This window comes from Plecotus auritus (genome assembly GCF_963455305.1).
Source record: "Plecotus auritus genome assembly, chromosome: 1".
NCBI lineage: Eukaryota > Metazoa > Chordata > Mammalia > Chiroptera > Vespertilionidae > Plecotus > Plecotus auritus.
Genome location: NC_137770.1, coordinates 101,274,826 through 101,296,451, shown reverse-complemented (window position 1 = coordinate 101,296,451; position 21,626 = coordinate 101,274,826). Strand labels below are relative to the sequence as shown.

Sequence of the window (21,626 nt, the reverse complement as noted above, 5' to 3'; positions counted from 1 at the left end):
TTGATAAATCTGATATTAATTTTTAAAACCGAAGTAGTCCATAAAATAATTTTTTCTTTACACAAAAACCATTGTAATGTGCCAAAAATTATTCTGTAAATAAATGAAGCATATTATAAGTTTATGATATTCTGTTGACTCTCTGAAAGTAAGCAGGACATAATCTTGTTTACTTAAAATATATATATATGCCTTATGATCAAAGTAATAACATTACCTGTAGTTATCCAGCAGGATTTTTTTGGTGATTTATTATTACAGAGGAAAAAATAAATGATCCCATGAGTTTTTTAAGTGACCTCAAGTATGGCTTTGCCATCCTTAGTTATGATGACCTGAAACAAATGAAACTAAAGGATGGCCAGTTAAAGAGCTTTATTGCTCTGGTGATCAGTTAAGTAGGATGCCACAAAAGCATCCACACATCACAGGTATTTTTAGGCTTATGTGTTCATTGCCAGCCAAAGAACAGTTTCTAGAAGCTTCAGTCCACTTCTCCCCTCTCTTCTAGAAGGTGGTCAGATGCTGTTCCTTTTCTGATTTGTTTGCTGCACTTCCTGTATTGCTGCAATTATCTCTTGTCTCTAATTCCCTAAAGGCATATAATCATTGTACTCAGAATTCTTTTGAGTTTGTTGCTTTCATACTGTGATTTCAGCTTGCTTCTTTGGATTTGGCTGACTTTTGTCTTTATCACAAAGACAATTGTAGTAACTTTGTGAACCTAATTTAGCTTACCGAAATAGTTATTCATATTATTCTAATTTCTAGTCTGCCACCACCAAATATACATCATTAACATTTTCCACTTCATAGTTGTATAATGGGAACAAGTAATTTAAAAATTGAGTTTGGAAATTTTTTCTTTCTGCTTATGGTTGGCCTTTTTAAATAATGCCTTTTTTGGTATATGCATTTTTATTTTTTTTTAGTGTCATTCTTCCACTTCCTCAGAATGTGAAGGATTATTTACTTGATGATGGAACTCTGGTGGTTTCAGGAAGGTAAAGTATATCAGAAAACCATTTTTAATACTTTTATCATAAAGGAATGTTGTACTGATTAAATCTCAGCCATTGCCATATAAAATGTACCATTCTCTCCCCTTTTTTTCTAGCTAAAATTATGTGCTGATTTTGATCCTTTATTTTTTGTCAATGCTCAATTAATAAGATTCTCAAAATTGGGATCTTCTCTAATAATTAATGTTTATGAAAATGGGCAATTCCTTTCTCTCTGCCTTTAGAAAATGGGGATGGAGAGGTCTGGTGGTGGGGCAGAGAGGGCATGTTATTACTCTTTGGGATTCTTCAGTTATTTTAAGATAAGAAATTCATTGTTCATTGCAAACAGAAGTTTTACTAGGGTGTATCATTTTTAAGTACTCAGCATTTTGTTCCCCACAGTTAACCCACCATGACTCCTCCTCCAAGCTTCTCTGTTCATGTAATTCCTCTAATTGTAAAAGGAAGAAGTTACCATGCTTTAGTCTTTTTAGTGTAAACTTGAAAAAGTTTAAGCATTATACAATTTAATGACGTTCCATGTGTTCATTCAGGTCTCTGCTCAGAAATCATGTTATCTTAGTGCTCATCCCTCACTATCCTTTCTAAAGTAGCCTAATACTAACCCTTGCTGGAACTTTTTTTTTTTTAGAATTGTAGGTTGGAAATAATTTTCCCTTAGAATTATTAAAAGTTTTGTTTTATTGTGCTCAAATACACATAACATAAAATTTACTGTATTAACTATTTTAAAGTGTACAGTTCATTGGTAGTAAGTACATTTATATTGTTGTGCAACCATCACCACCATCCGTCTCCAGAACTTTTTTTCATCATGTAAAACTGATAGCTCTCTGTGCCTTAGATTTCTCTTCTGTGAATGGGTGACTGATGTCAGAGAAGTAACCTCATAGGTTTGTGGCAGAGATAAAAACAGATACTGTGTAAAATGTTTAGCCCAATGCCTAGTATATTGTATGTTCTTAAGAAATACTGACTGCACTTGTCATCATTAATTTCAGTCTGATCATTAAACACGCCAGTAAACATATAAGTGAAAATTGTGATAAGTGGTCCTAGCTGGTTTGGCTCAGTGGGTAGAGCATCAGCCTGTGGACTGGAGGGTCTCAGGTTCGATTCCAGTCAGGGGCACTTGCCCGGGTTGTGGGCTTGATCCCCAGCGGGGGGGCGTGCAGGAGGCAGCCAATCAATGATTCTCTCTCATCATTGATATTTCTGTCTCTCTCTCCCTCTCCCTTCCTCTCTGAAATCAATAAATATATATATATATATATATATATATATATATATATATATATATATATATATATATATATATATATTTAAAAAAAAGAAAAGAAAATTGTGATAAGTGCTATGAAGGAAATGGGGAGGCCACTGACATATTAAGTTACTGGGGGTGAGAGTGGGGCTGAGGGTTGCAGGGCGGGTCAGGGAATTCCCTGAAGAAGTAACTTATGAGCCTCTGAGAAAGGAAGTTTGGGTAGAAGATAGTCAGTTGAGTGGTGGAGGGAAGAATCTTCCAGGTTGAGGGAACAGCATTAAGGAGGGCTCTGAGGCGCGGAAGATTTCACGTGCAGGAAACGAGTAAGAGAGGGTCAAGTGGTGGGAGTCTCAGTTGCTGAAGTGGGAGCGATGGTTAGGGTTCAGGTTGAGGTATGTGTGTGGGATTCATGTTAAATAAAGATCCTAGAATTTATTGAGAACTCAGGTATTGAAGGGCTCTGAGCAAGAAAGTGACTTTGGCAGATTTCATTTTGTGGACAATGACTGGTTACTGTGTGGGACTTGAAGGCCAATTAGGAACCTGATACTGCATTGGACCAAGTGAGAGCTGATAGTGGCTTGATCTAAGAGGGTGACACTGGAGCCGAGAGAAGTGAGTGGATTTGACATTCACTTCCTGCAACTTTCAGAACTCAGTGATGGAGAAGGAAGTGGCAAGAATTCCTGCTTGTACAACTAACTCGATGAATGAAGATGTCATTTGCTCAGACTGAGAAAAGCAGTGTTTATTGAGCCTTTGATTTGAAAAATGTAGTAATTTTATTTATTTTTTATTTTATAAAAGTATTTTTATTGACTTTACAGAGAGGAAGGGAGAAGGATAGAGAGTTAGAAACATCAATGAGAGAGAAACATCTATCAGCTGCCTCCTACAATCCCCCTACTGGGAATTGAGCCTGCAACCAAGGTACATGCCCTTGACTGGAATTGAACCTGGGACTTTTCAATTCACAGACCAATACCCTATCCACTGAGCCAAACCGGTTAGGGCAAAAATGTAGTAATTTTACGCTGTATTACTTTTATAGTTAAAAAGCTGAAAATTAGCCATGGCCAGTGTGGTTCAGTGGTTAGGGTGTCAACCCATGCATCAAAGGGTTGAGCGTTCGATTTCCCATCAAGGGCACGTACTGGGTTGCAGGTTCTGATCCCTGGCCCTGGTTGGGATGCATGCAGGAGGCAACGAATCGATGCTCACTTCAATGTTCTTCTCTCTTACTCTCTCTCTTTCTCTCTCTCTCTCTCTCCCTCCCCCTCTCTTCCCCCCTCTCCCTCCCTCTTCCCTCTCTTTCCCTCTCCCCCTCTCTCTTTCCCCTCCCACTCTCCCCGTCCCCCTCCCTTTCTCCCTCCCTCTCCCTAAAGATCAGTGTAAAAAATACCCTTGGATGAGGATTAATAACAAAAAATTTGAAAATTATAGGTATCATTTATATGAGGTACATTTACAATAAAATGCACAGATCTTTTTTTATATACAAATTTTATTGATTTTTACAGAGAGGAAGGGAGAGGGATAGAGAGTTTGAAACATCAATGAGAGAGAAACATCAATCAGCTGCCTCCTGCACACCCCCCACTGGGGATGTGCCCACAACCAAGGTACATGCCCTTGACCAGAATTGAACCTGAGACGCTTCAGTCCACAGGCTGACGCTCTATCCACTGAGTCAAAGTGGTTAGGACAAAATGCACAGATCTTGAATGTATAATTTGATGAGTTTTGATAAATATGTACAACTGTTTCACCACTACTCCATTGAAAATATCGACCATTTCCATTCCCCAGAAAGTCCCTTGTATCTCTTTTTGTTCTCTCCTTCCTACCTCCATTTTCCCACCCAGGCAAACACTGGTCTGATTTCTATATCCATAGCTTAGTTTGTCAGTTTTGAACTTCATATAAATGGAATCATATAGTATTTTTGTGTGTCTCTGACTTCTTTCTTTCCTTATATTTTTTGTTAATCCTCACCTGAGGATATTTTTCCATTGATTTTTAGGGAGAGTGGAAGAGAGGGAAAGACAGACAGAAACATCGATTGGTTGTCTCCTGCATGGGCCCCGACCAGGGCCTGGGGAGGGGAGGAGCCTGCAACTGAGGTCCGTAAACTTGACTGGAATTGAACCTGGGACCCTTTGGTCCACAAGCAGACTCTTTATCCATTAAGCCAAACCAGCTAGGGCTGGCTTCTTTAGTTCAATATAATGTTTTTAAGATTCATCTAAGTTGCGTTTTATCACTGAGTAGCTTTTTTCAAACATGTCTTTCTAAAACTCAAAAAAATTGTGTTTTGCATGTGAGCTTAGGTGTGTATCCCTCTCAGTATGTTCCTTGCTATAGTATCATTTTATCTCCCTGAGTTCAGACAGTAACAGTTTTTTGAATGAGTGTGTGTGTTTAAAGTATTATTTATAGAAGACCACAGCTGCATCTATTACTATATGAACATTTTAGCTCCTTTATATGAAATATATCCCTTAATCAAGGGATATAGTGTATAGCAAGCATGTCAAACTCAAAGACTAACAAAGGCCAAATAAACAAGGTTTAAGTTTATGTGGGCCGCAAAAATAACCCAAAAGCTTCAATTTTCATAGAAACGTAGGTTTATTTAGAAAAGTATAGTATGAAAAAAACAAGAGCAATGGCAAAATTAATGTTTTTTTCCTGACAGTTGGCATCTCTTCTCTGCTACTGTCTTTCCTACTTTGGGGGAAATCTTGTTTGCAGTGATTACCTTCAAAACTGACCCAAAATGAATGTCAGTAATTCTGGATCTGAGGAGACTTATTTCCTTTCATAATTGTAAATTACTGCTCACACCTTTATATTGGCTGGGCTGCAAAGATATTCGTTGTGGGCCGCGAGTTTGACATGCTTAATGTATAGTTACAAATAAATATACCGGTGTTAATGAACTAGCATTATTGAATAGTCTTTTTATTGTGAGTAGGCCAGTAAGTTATTTCTAAATATTAAGATATATTCATTAGGCATCTTTTTCTTTTAAGCATAGACTTGGAATGTGTATGACTTTTGTTATGTAAGATTAATTCTGAAACATGGAAAGGGGGAGCAATATGAATGCTTAGAATTCTTTCATTTGTAAAATATGCCCCCAACTTTCTTTTTTTTATAGAAGTAATACTTGTCATTGTAGTAAACTTGACAACTGCAGAGAAGAATCAAGGAGCAGAGAAAAATCACTCAGCAGAGAAAAATTCCACTGTCTGAAAACAAATGCTGTTCAAATTTTGGCACTTTTTTTCCCCTAGTCTTTTTAAATGCACTTTATAGACTAAGTGGTGGGCGTGCTATATACTATATAGTTTCATATTACTTTTTTCATTGACCATCATAGCATAAATTTTCTCTGTGCTTTAAAAATGGCATTATTTTTAACAACTGCATGATTTTCATGTATAGGCATTTGCTGTAATTGATCTAATTTCATAGTTGTTGGACATTTAGGTCATTTACAACTTTTCCTTACTGAAAAATAATTCTTCAACAAACATTTTTGGCCCTAGCAGTTTTGGCTCAGTGGATAGAGTGTTGGCCTGCGGACTGAAGGGTCCTGTGTTCAATTGTGGTCAAGGGCACATGCCTGAGTTGCAGGCTTGATCCCCAGTAGGGGGCATGCAGGAGGTAGCTGATCAATGATTCTCTCTGATCATTGATGTTTCTATCTCTCTCCCTCTCCCTCCCCCTCTGAAATCAATAAAAATATATTAAAAGAAACCACACAAACATTTTTGTATAGAACATTGTTTGCATTTAGGATTATTTCTGTACATTAAGAATCCTAGACTCTAATTATAGATCAAAGGTTATAAAAATGTTTAAGACTCTTGACCAGTATTGCTAATAGCTTTCACTAACCATTGTACCAATTTATGCTCTTAACTCTAGTGTAGTAGAGTACCTTGTTCCAGAAAGTAAAATTCCTAATTGAATGCTTTTCTCTAAGTTTCCAAGTTATTTGTTACATAGAAAATAAAAGGCAGAAAAAGTCTCTGAATATAATTTCTTCAGTTTCAGCTCCCATGAAATAAATGTGTTTTTTTTTTTGCTGTTCAAACTCTTATCTATTCTCTTTCATCTGACACTCAGTGCCCTCTATGTTTGCTCCATGTGTCAATTGGGATGATTTTGGTTGCAAGTAATAGAATATTTGTTATGATTCAAGTGCTTGTATGGCCCCCAAATTCATATATTTAAATCTTAACCCCTAAAGATATTAGGTATTAGGAGGTGCGGTGTTTGGGAGGTGATTATACCGGTATCATGAGGGTGGACTCCTCATGACTAGGATTAGCATTCTTATAAAAGATCACAGAGAGCTCTTAGCTCAGCCATGGGCAAACTACGGCCCGCGGGCCGGATCCGGCCCGTTCAGCAGTTTTATCCGGCCCGCGGAGCCGAAAGAGCGGAGCGTTCTCTTGCTCTCCCCTCCGCTCCTTTACTTTAAATTTATATTAGTTCACACAATCACTCCATCCATGCTTTTGTTCCGGCCCTCCAGTCCAGTTTAAGAACACATTGTGGCCCTCGAGTCAAAATGTTTGCCCACCCCTGTCTTAGCTCCTTCTCCCGTGTCGGACACCAAGAAGGTGGCCATCTGCAAGCCAGAAGGGGGCTCTTACCAGGACCCGACCCTGCTGGCACCCTCATCTTGGATTTCCACCCTCCATAACTGAGAAATAAATTTCTTTGGCAAACCATCCTGTCTATGTTATTTTGTTATAGTATCCTGAACAGACTAAGACAGTGGTCGGCAAACTGCGGCTCACGAGCCACATGCGACTCTTTGGCCCCTTGAGTGTGGCTCTTCCACAAAATACCATGGCCTGGGTTTGTCTATTTTGAAGAAGTGGCATTAGAAGAAGTTTAAGTTTAAAAAATTTGGCTCTCAAAAGAAATTTCAATCGTTGTACTGTTGATATTTGGCTCCGTTGACTAATGAGTTTGCCGATCACTGGACTAAGACATCCATCTTTAAAAATGGCTTAAACAGTAAGGCCAGTATGTTATTTCATATAACTACTAGAGGCCCAGTGCATGAAATTCGTGCACTTGGAGCGGGGGTGGTCCCTCAGCCTGGCCTGCACCCTCTCGCAGTCCGGGAGCCCTCGGGGGATACCCTTAGCGCTGAGCCCGGCTTCTGGCTGAGCAGCGCTCCCCCCCTGTGGGAGCACACTGACCACCAGGGGGCACTCCTGCATTGAGCATCTGCCCCCTGGTGGTCAGTGCACGTCATAGCGACCAGTCATGTCGGACCGAAACTGACTCTCTGACATCCCGTGAGGGGTCCTGGATTTCGAGAGGGCACAGGCCAGGCTGAGGGACCCCACTAGTGCATGATCGGGGCCGGAGAGGGACGTGGGAGGTTGGCCAGTCAGGGAGGAACCATGGGAGGGATCAAGGGCATGTTCAGTCCGTCTCGCTCAGTCCTGATCAACCAGACCCCAGCAGCAAGCTAACCTACCAGTTGGAGCGTCTCTCCCCTGGTGGTCAGTGCACGTCATAGCGACTGGTCGACTGGTTGACTGTCTGCCCCCTGGTGGTCAATGCACATCATAGCAAGTGGTTGAATGGCCTTAGCATATTATGCTTTGATTAGTTGAATGAACGACTGGATGGCCAGACACTTAGCATATTGGGCTTTTATTATATAGGATAAGCGGGAAGGCATGGCAGTTATGGAAAAGTATAGTACTTCAGTGATGTTAGGACTAGAAATTAGCTTCTCTGAATTTCTTGGTTTTCCTTTCTGAAGTCCAAGTTGCTGTAGTAGCTTCAGACATCATGTTCTCCCACACTACCATATCCAAAGGTAAGAAAAAATGAGGTCCTGTCTCATGTCCCTTTTTAAAAGTAGGATGAACTTTCTCAGGAGTCTCTAGCAACTGTTGGTCAGGGTTTGGTCCCTCTTTGAACAGGAGTTGAAATAACCATGATTGGTGGGACTGGTCTGTAGTCACTGTGTGATTGGGATGTGATTGGGGGAAGTCCATGAGGCACAGAGGCACTTAATATCTGAACAAGTTGGAGTTTTTATTAACAGAGAAGTGAGGAAATGGCTGTTGGCTGCTTTAGCTCCTGATTCTTCATGCCTCCTGTCCCATCACCTCTGCGTACAGTACATTCCTTTCACTCCTGGCTGAAAGCTCTTCAGGGTGTCTTGTTTACATTTATAACTTAGCACAGTCTGTGCTCAGTAAATATTTGTTGAGTGAGTGAATGAATGAACATGGTTACTTTTTCCCATGGTGGTCTGTACTAAGTCAAATGAATAATATAAACTGATGGTGATAAGATTTACCTTGTTTGCCTACTCTGATCTACTGGTAATGGTTTCTTAGAGTGATGTGTTGAGGCTGCTTCCAGGCGCGGCCTGAGGTCCCCCGGCCCTGGCTGGGGCAGGGGGCATGCCTTGAGGTTCCCCATCAAGCCCCGCATGGCGGGGCGGCACAGTTTCAGGTCCTCCAGCCCAGCGCTGGGGTGGGAGGCGCAGACTGAGGTCCTCCAGCCTGGCACTGGGGCAGGGGTCGCAGCCTGAGGTCCCCCAGCCTGGCGCCAGGGTGGGGGTGCAGCCTGAGGTACCCCGTCAAGCCCCACCAGGCATGGGGCGCAGCCTCAGGTCCTCTGCCCTGGCCCAGTGCCACACAGCCTCAGGTCCCTGCTGATTGCTTGTTAATGCTCCTTACGGGAACTTGGCCTCCACTGTGGGCGCAGCCATCTTGTGTTACGGGATCCCTGCCTCTGCTGTGGGCACAGCCATCTTGTTACAGTGTGATGGTCAATGTGGATATTCCCTCTTTATTAGATAGGATAACATGTTAGATATGTTTGTGTTTTGAACCTTCACAACTCTACCAAGAAATAATATCAAAGGTGATGATAATATCAAGAAATAATAGTAGCCCTAGCCCAGTGGTTGGCAAACTCATTAGTCAACAGAGCCAAACATCAACAGTACAACGATTGAAATTTCTTTTGAGACCCAAATTTTTTAAACTTAAACTTCCTCTAACGCCACTTCTTCAAAATAGACTCGCCCAGGCCGTGGTATTTTGTGGAAGAGCCACACTCAAGGGGCCAAAGAGCTGCATGTGGCTCACGAGCCGCAGTTTGCCGGCCACTGCCCTAGCCAATTTGGCTCAGTGGATAGAGCGTTGGCCTGTGGACTGAAGGATTCTGGGTTCAATTCTGGTCAAGGGGATGTACTGAAGCGTCCTGGGTTCGATTCCAGTCAAGGGCACGTATCTCAGTTGCAGGCTCAATCCCTGGCCCTGATTGGGGCGTGTGTGGGAGGCAACCAGTCAATGTGTCTCTCTCACATAGCTATTTCTCTGTCTATCTCTCTCACTTCCACTCCCTTTAAATCAATGGAAAAGAATCTTCAGGTGAGCATTAACAACAACAAAAAAGGGAAATAACAGTATAAGTACATTGTTAAGAAATACGATGCTACCAAGAGTGGTACCATTCAAATTTGTTAAGAGTGTATTATATATATGTACATATATATAATTTTTAAATATTTTTATTGATTTCAGAGAGGAAGGGAGAGGGGGAGAGAGAGAAACATCAATGATGAGAGAGAATCATTTGATCGGCTGCCTCTGCTTGTGTCCGCCACTGAGGATCGAGCCTGCAACCCGGGCATGTGCCCTGACCGGGAATCAAAGCCTGGCCTCCTACTTCATAGGCCTGTGCTCAACCACTGAGCTACACCAGCTGGGCAAGAGTGTATTATATTAAGTGTTATGTTAGCAATCATGGGAAAGGCATATCCTCCTCTGTAAATCGAGAAATGGACACATTGGTTTATCAATCAACTTTTCTTAATTCTATAGAATTGAATTTCCAGATGCACAAAGCTAAGAAGCACATAGGCTCACTTGTTAGCTTGCACATAGGGTAAAATCTCAGAGCCTCTGTAATTCTTGGTACTGGACAGACAAGGTAGGTCCCTGTGGGTCTTGCTAAGGTCACTTATGCAGTAGGAATGTATGGTGGCTTGGCTCAGTAAAAAGTGAGAATGAATGTTGAAAAAACTTTTTTGACACCAAAACTCAGAATTACATGGTGTCACTTGTGCTATCTTTTGTTGGTCATAGTGAATCTTGAAGCTGGTCTAAATTAAAGGGATGGGAAAATAAATGCTATTTCTTCATGGGAAGAGTAGCAAAGTCACCCTTCAAAAGGTCTTGTCCAATGTGATGGGAAGAATTATTGTAGCCATCTTGGCACATTAAGTTTTTTCCCCCTTTATTCCATTCATTGTGCTATATATACCTGGAGACTTACGTTTTTCAGTTTTGGGAGATTTAAAAATATTATGTCTTTTCTAATTTTATTTTTTTGCTTCTGTTTCTGGAACTCCTGTTGCTTAAATGTTGGATTAATTCTCTGTATTTTATTATTTCTTCTCTATTGTCTATTTCTTTGTTGTTCTAATTTCTAGGCAATTTCCTTGACTTTGCCATTTATTTTGAATTTTCAGTTTCTACAAGTTCAATCTTGTACTGTGTTCCTTTCTTATAGCCTCCTATTTTTTTCATGGATGCAATATCTTCTTTTTGTTGTTGTTAATCCTCATCCAAGGATATTTTTCCATTGATTTTTAGGGAGACTGGAAGAGAGAGGGAAAGACAGAGAGAAATATCAATGTGAGAGAAACACATTGATTGGTTGCCTCCTGCAGGAGCCCTGACCAAGGTCAGAGCAGGGAGAAGCCTGCAACCAAGGTATGTGTGTCCTTGACTGGAATCGAACCTGGGACCCTTTGGTCCACAGGCTGACGCTCTATCCACTGACCCAATCCAGCTAGGGCTCTTCTTTTATCTTTAAGGATATTAATAATGTTTAGAATATTTTTCATTTGGTCACTTTATTGTCTTTATTTCTTCCATGTACCTTTTTTTAGGAACTTATAAAAAACATCTTTCTCCAGTTTTCTGATGATTTTAGGCTTCTATTCATATTTAAGAGCGAGGGACACACACACACACACACATTTGGAAACTTTGTGTACCTGGTGGGGCTTGTTGATTAAGACTGCCAGCAATTAGACTCTGGGGTTTTCCAGTTTCCACAGAGGGCAATTCTCTCATCAGTCTGCATTCTGACAGCAGGGTAGGAGGACGGGAACTAGGGCTCTCAGTTCAGCATGACTTTCACATGGCTCCTCATCATATGCTAGCGTCTCACTCCCATATTCCTCTGGGCCATTATGGACCTGATCCGTGAGCCTCTTTAGTTCACTTTTCCCCCAGAGAATAAACCTGCTTAGCCATGGGGATGGAGGAGGATTAGTTGCTTGGGTGTGCAAGTTTAAGGAGACTGGGTGAGTCTTTCTGTCATTTTTTGGACCTCACACAAATAACCCTATTCATAGCCCAGAGATGCAGTTTTGTCATCCAGAAGTCTCTAGGTTCTAGCTGTTGCTTAGTGGGTTACCCCCCTTGGCTTTCTGTTTTCCAAGCTTTTGTTGCCATCTTCCTTCTGTAGTTGTCTTCTTGTGGGTCCTCTTTCTTCTTGGGATCTTTCCTATCATTTTCATGGAGTTTCATGAGGAGGGAACATAGGGGTAGATAAATGCCCATGGTAACCAGAGGCCCCATTTCCCTTTTTCTTGTAGTTTCTTGGTCCAGATCCTGTGCTGCCTATTATTCTGATTGTTATTTCCATTATGTGAGTGAGTTATTCCTAAGCCAGTTGTTTGTAGTTTAGTAATGAGGAGGGTCCAGGGCAGAGTTATCCCCTCTGAGTGCCTTCAGCCTTTGCTTCCTCCTGGGCAATGAGATTGGCTACTAGACGCCTCCTTCCCATACCTGCTTCTTCAAAGAGAGTGTGTCTTAGTATTTCTTTCTCACTCTCGTCCCCATACCTCTCTGTGTTGCCAGTCCAGACTCAGGTAATTCTGGACACCAGTCCACACACTCTGTTTTCACTGTATAAACTAAGGAGTCTTGCCCCTCAGGGGTGTTCCCTCAGCTGTGTAGAACAGCTCTTCAGATGTTTCCTCTGGTGTCTTCCTTCATCCCGTTTGACCGTCCTGGTCTCTGGCAGCACTTTCTCACCACTGGACTCAGTAGTTGTGAATGATTCTTGGTGTCATCAGAGGAAGACTTTGAGCTTTCTTTCCCTTATTTCTAAGTGATTTCTGAAAGCAGGCAGAAAGTTTTTATTCTGCCATCTTTATTGTACTCTCATTAATTTCATATTAGTTTTTATTAGTTTCTGTCTCAAAACTTGGACTTTTCCTAATATTACACTCCAACTGAAAGACTTACATACTCACCTGAAATTCTGACTACATAGTACACAACCTTTTTCTTTCTTAATTTTTGCTTCATGTCCTTCTAGGGAAGATCCTCCAACATGTTCTCAGCCAGACAGTGATGATGAAGCAGAAGAAATACAGGTTGGTTCTACTCTGTTCTGGAGACTGTTCTAATTTCAATGATCTCTGAAATAGTTCTGACCTTTAGTTCTTAGCATATATTCATTGAAGTGAGAAATTACATGAAAATCTCACTTTGATGTATACTTTTATTTACATACTAAAGGCCCAGTGCACGAATTCCTGCATGGGTGGGGTCTGGCTGGCCTGGCCCCGATTGGGGCCCAATCTGGGCCCGTGTGGAGGGGCCTCGGGCTATTGGCCGCCGGGCCCCGCCCCCAATTGGGGTAGGGGAGGATGCGGGGGAGGGGCTGCGGGGAGGGGGGTTGGCCAGCTACCCCGCCCTTGATGGGGTGGGGAGGCCAATTGGGAGCGGGGCCAGCCTGGGGGAGGGGCCATGGGTGGTTGGCTGGCCAGCCCCACCCCAGATCGGGCTGGTTTGCTGGCTGCAGTGGGTGTCATAGCAACTGGTCGTTCCGGTTGTTACAGTGTTCTGGTCGCTAGCTTTTTATATATAGAGATACTTTGTATTAGGAAAACATGTTATCTGTTTATGTATAAATTTTACATGCTTTTTTGGAAGCCCAGTACATTATCAACATTTAATGTTTTTTTCTATTCTCTTCTTCATGCAGTGGTCAGATGATGAAAACACGGCCACACTAACGGTAAGAGCAGAGTGCCAGCCAGGGGGACAGCCTCACACTATCACACAGCTGCTTTGGGCTTCAGTGCATGCCTCTGAATTCCCATCTACTCGCCATTTCAAATGTCTCATTTTTTTCTGTTGGCTATTATGTATTACTATCATTTTTTAAATTTATTATTAAAGTTTTTTAAAATATATTTTTATTGATTTCAGAGAGGAAAGGAAAGGGAGAGAGAGAGAAACATCAATGATGAGAGAGAATCATTGATTGGCTGCCTCCAGCATGCCCCCCACTGTGGACTGAGCCTGCAACCTAGCCATGTACTTCTACCAGGAATTGAACTGTGACCTCCTGATTCATAGGTTGACGCTCACCCACTGACCCATGCCAGTTCGGCTATTAAAATTCTTTAAAATTGATTTTAGAGAGAAAAGGAGGAAGAGGGAGAGAAAGGGAAGGAAACGTTGATGTGAGAGAGAAACATTGATTGGTTGCCTTCCATAGGGCCCCAACTAGGGATTGAGCCCGAAAACCAGGTATGTGCCCTGACTGGGAACCGAAGTTGCAGCCCTTCAGTGCATGGGACGATGCTGCAACAAACTGAGCCACACTGGCCAGGGCTATTATGTATTATTTTGAAAAATAACTTGAATCTTGTTTTTCTTTTTCTTTTTTTAAAATTTTTTTTATTGATTTCAGAGAGGAAGGGAAAGGGAGAGATAGAAACGTCAATATTGAGAGAGAATTACTGATTGGCTGCCTTCTGCATGCCCCACACTGGGGATCGAGCCTGCAACCCAGGCATGTGCCCTTGATCAGAATCGAATCTGGGACCCTTCAGTCCGCACACCGACGCTCTATCCACCGAGCCAAACCAGCTAGGGCTCGAATCACTCTTTACAGGCAAACATGGCCGCCCTTTGCCCCCTTTGATTACAAAGGAAATATTTTACATTCATAATTGATGCTTTGACTTGTTTCTCTTAAGCTCTGAAAGAAGGAATCAAGTCTAGATCTATGGGAGCTAAATTAAAGTGAAAATCTATATTCGCTCACATATATTTAAATGTCATAAAATATTACAATTTCTTTTAAGTGAGAGTAGAGGACTTTATAACATTAATCAGTAGCTTGTGTAAAAATGTAAAGGTTGATTAAGCATCTAATTTTTTAGAGTAAGAGTATTGTCAAATGTAACAATATTTTTTAAATTGATTTTAGAGACAGAGGAAGAAGGTGTAGAGAGAGAGAAGAGGAGAGGAGAGGAGAGAGAGAGAGAGAGAGAGAGAGAGAGAGAGAGAGAAAAGGAGAGAGAGAGAGAAGCATCAATTTGTTGTTACACTTATCTATGTATTCTTGTATGTGCCCTGACCATGGATGGAACCCACAACCTTCATGTACTAGTATTGGGACAATGCTGTAACCAAATTATCTACCTGGTCAGAGCCTAATATATATATACTAGAGGCCCAGCGCACACAAAATTGTGCACAAGTAGCTTGCTTCCACTTGCCTTAGCTGGCTTCCCCGCCTATTGCCGCTCGTAGCCCTCTGCCACTTATAGCTCTCCGCTGCTAGTAGCTTGCTGCCCCGCCCACTGTGAGAGCCGCTACTCGTTTGGTCATGATGACGTTACGGCATGACAGCCACGAGCATCTTATGTAAGAGATATTTAAAAATTTTTATTGGTGAAAGTATTACATATGTCCCGTTTTTCCCTCCATTGACCACTTCTAACCCACCCTCACTCCCTAGCCCAGGCCTTCACCACCCTATTGTCTGTGTCCATGGGTTATGTATATATTCGTTAAAGATTCTTTGGTTGATCTCTTCCTATCCTCCCACTGTCCCCCCGCCTTCCCTCTGAGATTCCGCAGTATGTTCTAAGTTTCTATGACACTGGATCTCTTTTGATCATCAGTTTATTTTGTTCATTATATTGCACATATGAGTGAGATCATGTGATACGTGTCTTTCTCTGACTGGTTTATTTCACTTAGCATAATGCTCTCCAGGTCCCTCCATGATGTCTCAAAGGGTAGGAGAACCTTCTTTTTTACGTATTCTACGGTGTAAATGTACCACAGCTTTTTTTGTCCACACATCTACTGATGGGCACTTGGGCTGTTTCAAGATATTAGCTATTGTAAATTATGCTGCTATAAACATAGGGGTACATACATTCTTTCTGATTGGTGTTTCAGGTCTCTTAGGATGTATTCCTAGAAGTGGGATCACTGGGTCAAATAGCAGTTCCATATTTAATTTTTTGAGGAAACTCCATACTGTTTTCCATAATGGCTGCGTCAGTCTGTATTTCCGCTAGCAGTGTACTAGGGTTCCCTTTTCTCCACATCTTCACCAGCACTTGTCATTTGTTGATTTGTTGATGGTAGCTATTCTTTTTTTTTTTTTTTTTTTTTTGATGGTAGCTATTGTGACAGGTGTGAGGTGATAACTCATTGTTTTAATTTGCATCTCTCTGATGATCAGTGACTGCTCATTTTCTCATGTCTTTTGGCTTTCTGTGTGTCCCTTTGGAGAAGTGTCTATTTAGGTCCTTTGCCCATTTTTAAATTGGATTGTTTGTGTTCCTTTTGTTATGTTATATGAGTTCCTTATATATTTTGGATATTAATCCTTTATCAGATATATCATTGCCAAATATGTTCTCCCATACAGTGGGCTCCCTGTTCATTTTGGTGATGGTTTCTTTTGCTGTGCAGAAGCTTTTTATTTTGATGTAGTCCCATTTGTTTATTTTTTTCTTAGTTTCTTTGCCCTAGGAGACATATCTGTAAACATATTTCTACGAGAGATGTCTGAGATTTTGCTGCCTATGGTTTTTTCTAGAATTTTTATGGTTTCACGACTTACATTTAAGTCTTTTATCCATTTTGAGTTTATCCTTGTGTATGGTGTAATTTGGTGGTCTAGTTTCATGTTTTTTGCAATTTTCCCAGCATCATTTATTGAAGAGACTGTCTTGACTCCATTGTATGCTCTTGCCTCCTTTGTCAAATATTAATTGAGTGTAATGGCTTGGTTCAATTTCTGGGATCTCTGTTCTCTTCCATTGATCTATATACCTGTTCTTCTGCCAGTACCAGGCTGTTTTGATTACGGTGGCTTTGTAGTATAACTTCAAATCTGGTAGTGTGATCCCTCCAACTTTGTTCTTCTTTCTCAAGATTGCTGGGCTATTTGGGTTTTTTTTGGTTCCATATAAATTTTTGGAGTATTTGTTCTAGTCCTGTGAAATATGCTGTTGGCATTTTAATAGGGATTGCATTGAATCTGTAGATTGCCTTGGGTAGTATGGATATTTTAATGATGTTAATTTTAACAATCCATGAACACAGTATATTCTTCTACTTGTTTCTATCTTCCTCTATCACTTTTTCCAACATTCTGTAGTTTTCTGAGTACAAGTCATTTACCTCCTTGGTTAAGTTTATTTCTAAGTAGCTTAACTTATTTGTTGTAATGGTAAATGGGATTTTTTTTTTTTCTGAGAATTCATTATTGGTGTATAAAAGAGCCATCAATTTTTTTTTTAATTTAAATTCTTTATTGTTGAAAGTATTATATATGTCTCCTTTTCCCCATTGACCTCTCCCTGGCCACTGCCACTCCCCAGCACACTTCCTTGCCCCCCTATTGTCTGTGTCCATTGGTTATGCTTATATGAAGCCATTGATTTTTGGGTGTTGATTATATAACCTGCTACACTGCCAAATTAATAAATTTCATTTATTAAATCTAGTGGTTTTTTTGGTGGACTCTTTACATACAATATCATGTCACCTGCAAATAATGAGAGTTTTACTTTCTTCTTTCTAATTTGGATCCCTTTTCTCTTTTTTCTTTGTCTTATTGCTGTGGCTAGAATTTCCAGGACTATCCTATATAATAAAAGCCTAATATGCTAAGTGTCCGGTCATCTGGTTGTCTGTTCAACCAATCAAAGCGTAATATGCTAATGATATGCTAAGGCCGCTCAACCGCTCGCTGTGGTGTGCACTGACCACCAGGGAGCAGACAATCGACTGGTCGACCAGTTGCTATGACGTCTACTGACCACCAGAGGCAGACACTCCGACCGGTAGATTTGCTTGCTACTGGAGTCTGGCTGATCGGGACTGAGCATGATGGTCTGGACATGTCCTGGAGCCCTCCTGTGTCCCTCCCTGGCCCCGATCATGCACTGGTGGGATCCCTTGGCCTGGCCTGTACCCTCTTGTAATCTGGGACCTCTCAGGGGATATCGGAGAGCCGGTTTTGGTTCGATCCTGAAGGCACAAAAGGCTAATATGCAAATTGACCAAACAGCAGAACAACTGGTCGCTATGACGCGCACTACCTCCAGGGGGCAGATGCTCAATGCAGGAGCTGTCCCCTGGTGGTCAGTGTGCTCCCACAGGGGGATCGCTGCTTAGCTAGAAGCTGGGTTCACCACTGGCGAGTGCAGCGGTGATGGGAGGAGCCTCTCCTGCCTCCATGGTAGCGCTAAGGACGTATGACTGCTGGCTTACGGACATCCCCCGAGTCGGACATCCCCTGAGTCGGACATCCCCCGAGTGCATGAATTTCATGAGAGGGCATAGGCTAGGCTGAGGGACACCCCCTCTAAGTGCATGAATTTCGTGCACCGGACCTCTAGTGTTGAATAAGAGTGTTGAAAGCGGACATCGCAGTTTTCTTCCTATTCGTAGGGGAAATGGTTTTAGTTTTTGCCCATAGAGTACGATATTCACTATAGGTTTGTCATATATGGCCTTTGTCATGTTGAGATATGCTACCTCTGTTCCCACTTTGCTGAAAGTTTTTATCAAAAATGGGTCTTGGATTTTGTTAAATGGTTTTTCTGAGTCTATTGATATGATCATGTGATTTTTGTCTTTCAGTTTGTTTATGTGATGTATCACGTTTATTGATTTGCGACTATTGTACCAGCCTTGCATCCCTGGAATTAATCCCACTTGATCATGGTGTATGATCTTTTTAATATATTCCCACATTCGATTTGCTAATATTTTGTTGAAGATTTTAGCTTCTATTTTCATCAGGGGTATTGGCCTGTAATTCTCTTTCCTTGTAGTGTTTTTATCTGGTTTTGGAATTAGGATAATGCTGTCCTCAAAAAAGGGCTTGGATATTCCTTCCTCTTGGGTTTTTTGGAATAGTTTGAGGAGTATAGGTTAGTTCTTCTTTGAATGTTTGGGAAACATCTGGAGCAGGGCTTTTGTTTGCTGGGAGTGATTTGATTACTGCTTCTATTTCCTCAGTTGTTACTGGCCTATTCAGGTTTTTTGATTCTTCCTAATTCAGTTTTGAGAGATTGTATTTTTCTAGGAATTTGTCCATTTCATCCGAATTGTCCAGCTTGTTGGCATATAGTTGTTCATAGAATTTTCTTACAATCCTTTGTATTCCTGTGGTGTTCAGTTGTTACTTCTCTGCTTTCATTTCTGATTTTATTTATTTGGGTCCTCTCTCCTTGTTTCTTGATTAATCTGACTAATGGTTCATCAATCTTGTTTATGTTTTCAAAGAACCACTCTTGGTTTCATTGATTTTTTTGTATTGTTTTTTAGTCTCTAAGTCATTTATTTATGGTCTAATCTTTATTATTTTCTTCCTTCTACATGCTCTTGGCTTTTCTTATTCTCTAATTATTTAAGTAGTAGAGTTAAATAATTTATTATTAATTTTTCTTGCTTTTTTTAAAGTATATTTTTATTGATTTCAGAGAGGAAGGGCGAGGGAGAGAGAGAAACATCAACGATGAGAGAGAATCATTGACTGGCTGCCTCCTGCACGCCCCTGACTGGGGATCGAGCCCACAACCCAGGCACGTCCCCCTGACCGGAATCAAACCCAGGACCATTCAGTCCGCAGGCTGACGCTCTTTCCACTGAGCCAAACCAGCTAGGGCAGTTTTTCTTGTTTTTTGAGGTAGGCCTGTAGTGCTATGAGCTTCCCTCTCAGTACTGGTTTTGTTGTGTGTGTTCATTTTCATTTGTTTTCAGGAAGTTTTTGATTTCTGTCTTCATCTCATTGGTAACCCATTCATTGTTTAATAACATGCCATTTAGCCTCCATGTGTTTAAATGTTTTGGAGTGTTTTTACTGTAGTTTATTTCTAATTTCATTCTATTGTGATCTGATATGTTTTATGATTTTCAGTCTTCTTGAACTTGTAGATACTTGTTTTGTGTCCTAACATGTGGTCTGTCTTTGGGAAAGACCCATGTGCACTTGAGAAGAATGTGTATTCTGCAGCTTTGGAGTGAAATGTTCTATAAATGTCAATTAAATCCAGCTGGATTCAGTGTGTCATACAGAGTTAGTATTTCCTTGTTAATTTTTTGTCTTGAAGATCTATCCAGTGAAGTCAGCGGGGTGTTAAAGTCCCCTACTATGACTGTATTATTGTCACTCTCTCCCTTAAAGTCCTCTAGAAGTTTTAAAAATATATTTAGGTGCTCCCATATTGGGTGTGTATATGTTTACCAGAGTTATATCCTCTTGTTGGATCGATCCCTTCAGTATTATGTAGTGTCCTTTGTTGCCTCGGTTGTTATGACCTCCATTTTGAAGTCTATTTTGTCAGATATGAGTATTGCTACCCCAGCTTTTGTTTCATTTCTATTAGCATGGAAAATTTTTTTCTATCCCTTCACTCTCATCGTGTGTGAGTCTTTTGTTCTGAGGTGGGTCTCTTGTAGACAGCATATATTTGGTTCATGTTTTATTATCCATTCAGCTACCCTGTGTCTCTTGATTGGAGCATTTAATCCATTTACATTTAAGGTTATTATTGATAGGTACTTATTTATTGCCATCTTAATCATGTATGCTTATTTTCCCTCTCTCTGTTTCTTCTTCTCATTACAGCAGATCCCTTAGCATTTCTTTTAGTACTGGTTGGTTGGTGATAAACTCCTTTAGCCTTTTTTTGGTCTGGGAAGCTTTTTATTTCACCATCTAATTTGAGTGATAGCCTTCAGCAGGTTAGGGAAATTTTCTGCCTTTATTTCTTCAACCTTGTTCTCTATCCCTTGCTCACTTTCTTCTCTTATGAGACACCTATTATGCAAATATTGTTACTCTTCATATTGTTCCACGCCTCCCTTAAGCTGTCCTCCTGTTTTTTAATTGTTTTTTTCTTTTTTTGTTCTCTGATTGTATGATTTTTTCTACCCTATCAAATACTTCACTGATTGATTCTTGGCCTCCCCTAATCTGCTGTATATTCCTTCCACTGTATTCTTTATTAGTGCTATGTCATTCTTCATAGATACTATATCTTTTCTCATGCTGTTTAGTATCTTTGCCATCATTATTCTGAACTCTTATGTTGGATAAATCTCTTATTTCCATTTCATTAGCTCCTCTTCTGGAGAATTCTCTTGTTCTTTCACTTGGGGGTTACTTTTTTCTATAATATATTTTTAATGAAAGTATATTTAGCTTTGCCTGCATGGCTCCATGGTTGAGTGTCCACCTATGAACCAGGAGGTTATGGTTCGGTTCCTGGTCATGGCACATGCCAGGTTGCAGGTTCGATCCCCAATGTGGGGTTCATGGGAGACGACCTATTAATCATTCCCTGTTATCATCGACTTTTCTCTTATTCCCTCTTCCTTCCTTTTTGAAATCAATTTTTAAAAACTGTATTTACAGGAATGAGTGAAGTAAAAAGTGTATCTCTGAAAATATGAATGAAACTTCTCATGTCTTGAGGTAATAGGATTTTATGAAATACCCTAAAAATAAATGTAAAGGCACAATAAAGAAAACTAGTTTTAGGGGGGAGAGTGTGTTATATAATTTTAAATAAGATACTTTTGTTTAATGAAAGAGATATTTTTTCTAGCATCCAAGAAAAAAAGTAGAGATGCCTAAAATGCTATATTTCCTTGGTTATAAAGACCCTGCCAACATATTCATAAAGGAAAAGTTTTTGTGGGTTTTTTTTTTTAAATTTACTGATTTTATGGAGAGAGAGATGTAAAGGGAAAATATCAATTTATTGTTCTCCTTATTTAAGTATTCATTGGTTGATTCTTGTATGTGCCCTGACTGGGCATTGAATTTGCAACTTTGGTGAATCAGGATGATTCTCTAACCAACTGAGCTACTCAGCCAGGGCCAGAAAGAGAAAGATTGTATGTTTTGTTTAACTCTGGATATCATACAGGTCAATTTTTATGAAAATTCTATTCAGTATAGCATACTTGTTA

General features: G+C 40.6%; 1 protein-coding gene across 2 annotated transcripts in view; it reads left to right on the top strand.

Annotated features, from left to right (window-relative positions):
- The window catches only part of CDC123 (cell division cycle 123), an 83,018-nt gene that overhangs the window by 7,342 nt on the left and 54,050 nt on the right, over window positions 1-21,626 (top strand). The window contains exons 2-4 of one of the 2 annotated variants that reach the window (XM_080659955.1): window positions 933-1,004; window positions 12,691-12,748; window positions 13,363-13,395. In XM_080659955.1, the coding sequence (XP_080516081.1) occupies window positions 933-1,004; window positions 12,691-12,748; window positions 13,363-13,395 (163 nt within the window). The remainder of the gene's footprint in view (window positions 1-932; window positions 1,005-12,690; window positions 12,749-13,362; window positions 13,396-21,626) is intronic. The other variant, XM_080659956.1, reaches the window with a different exon arrangement.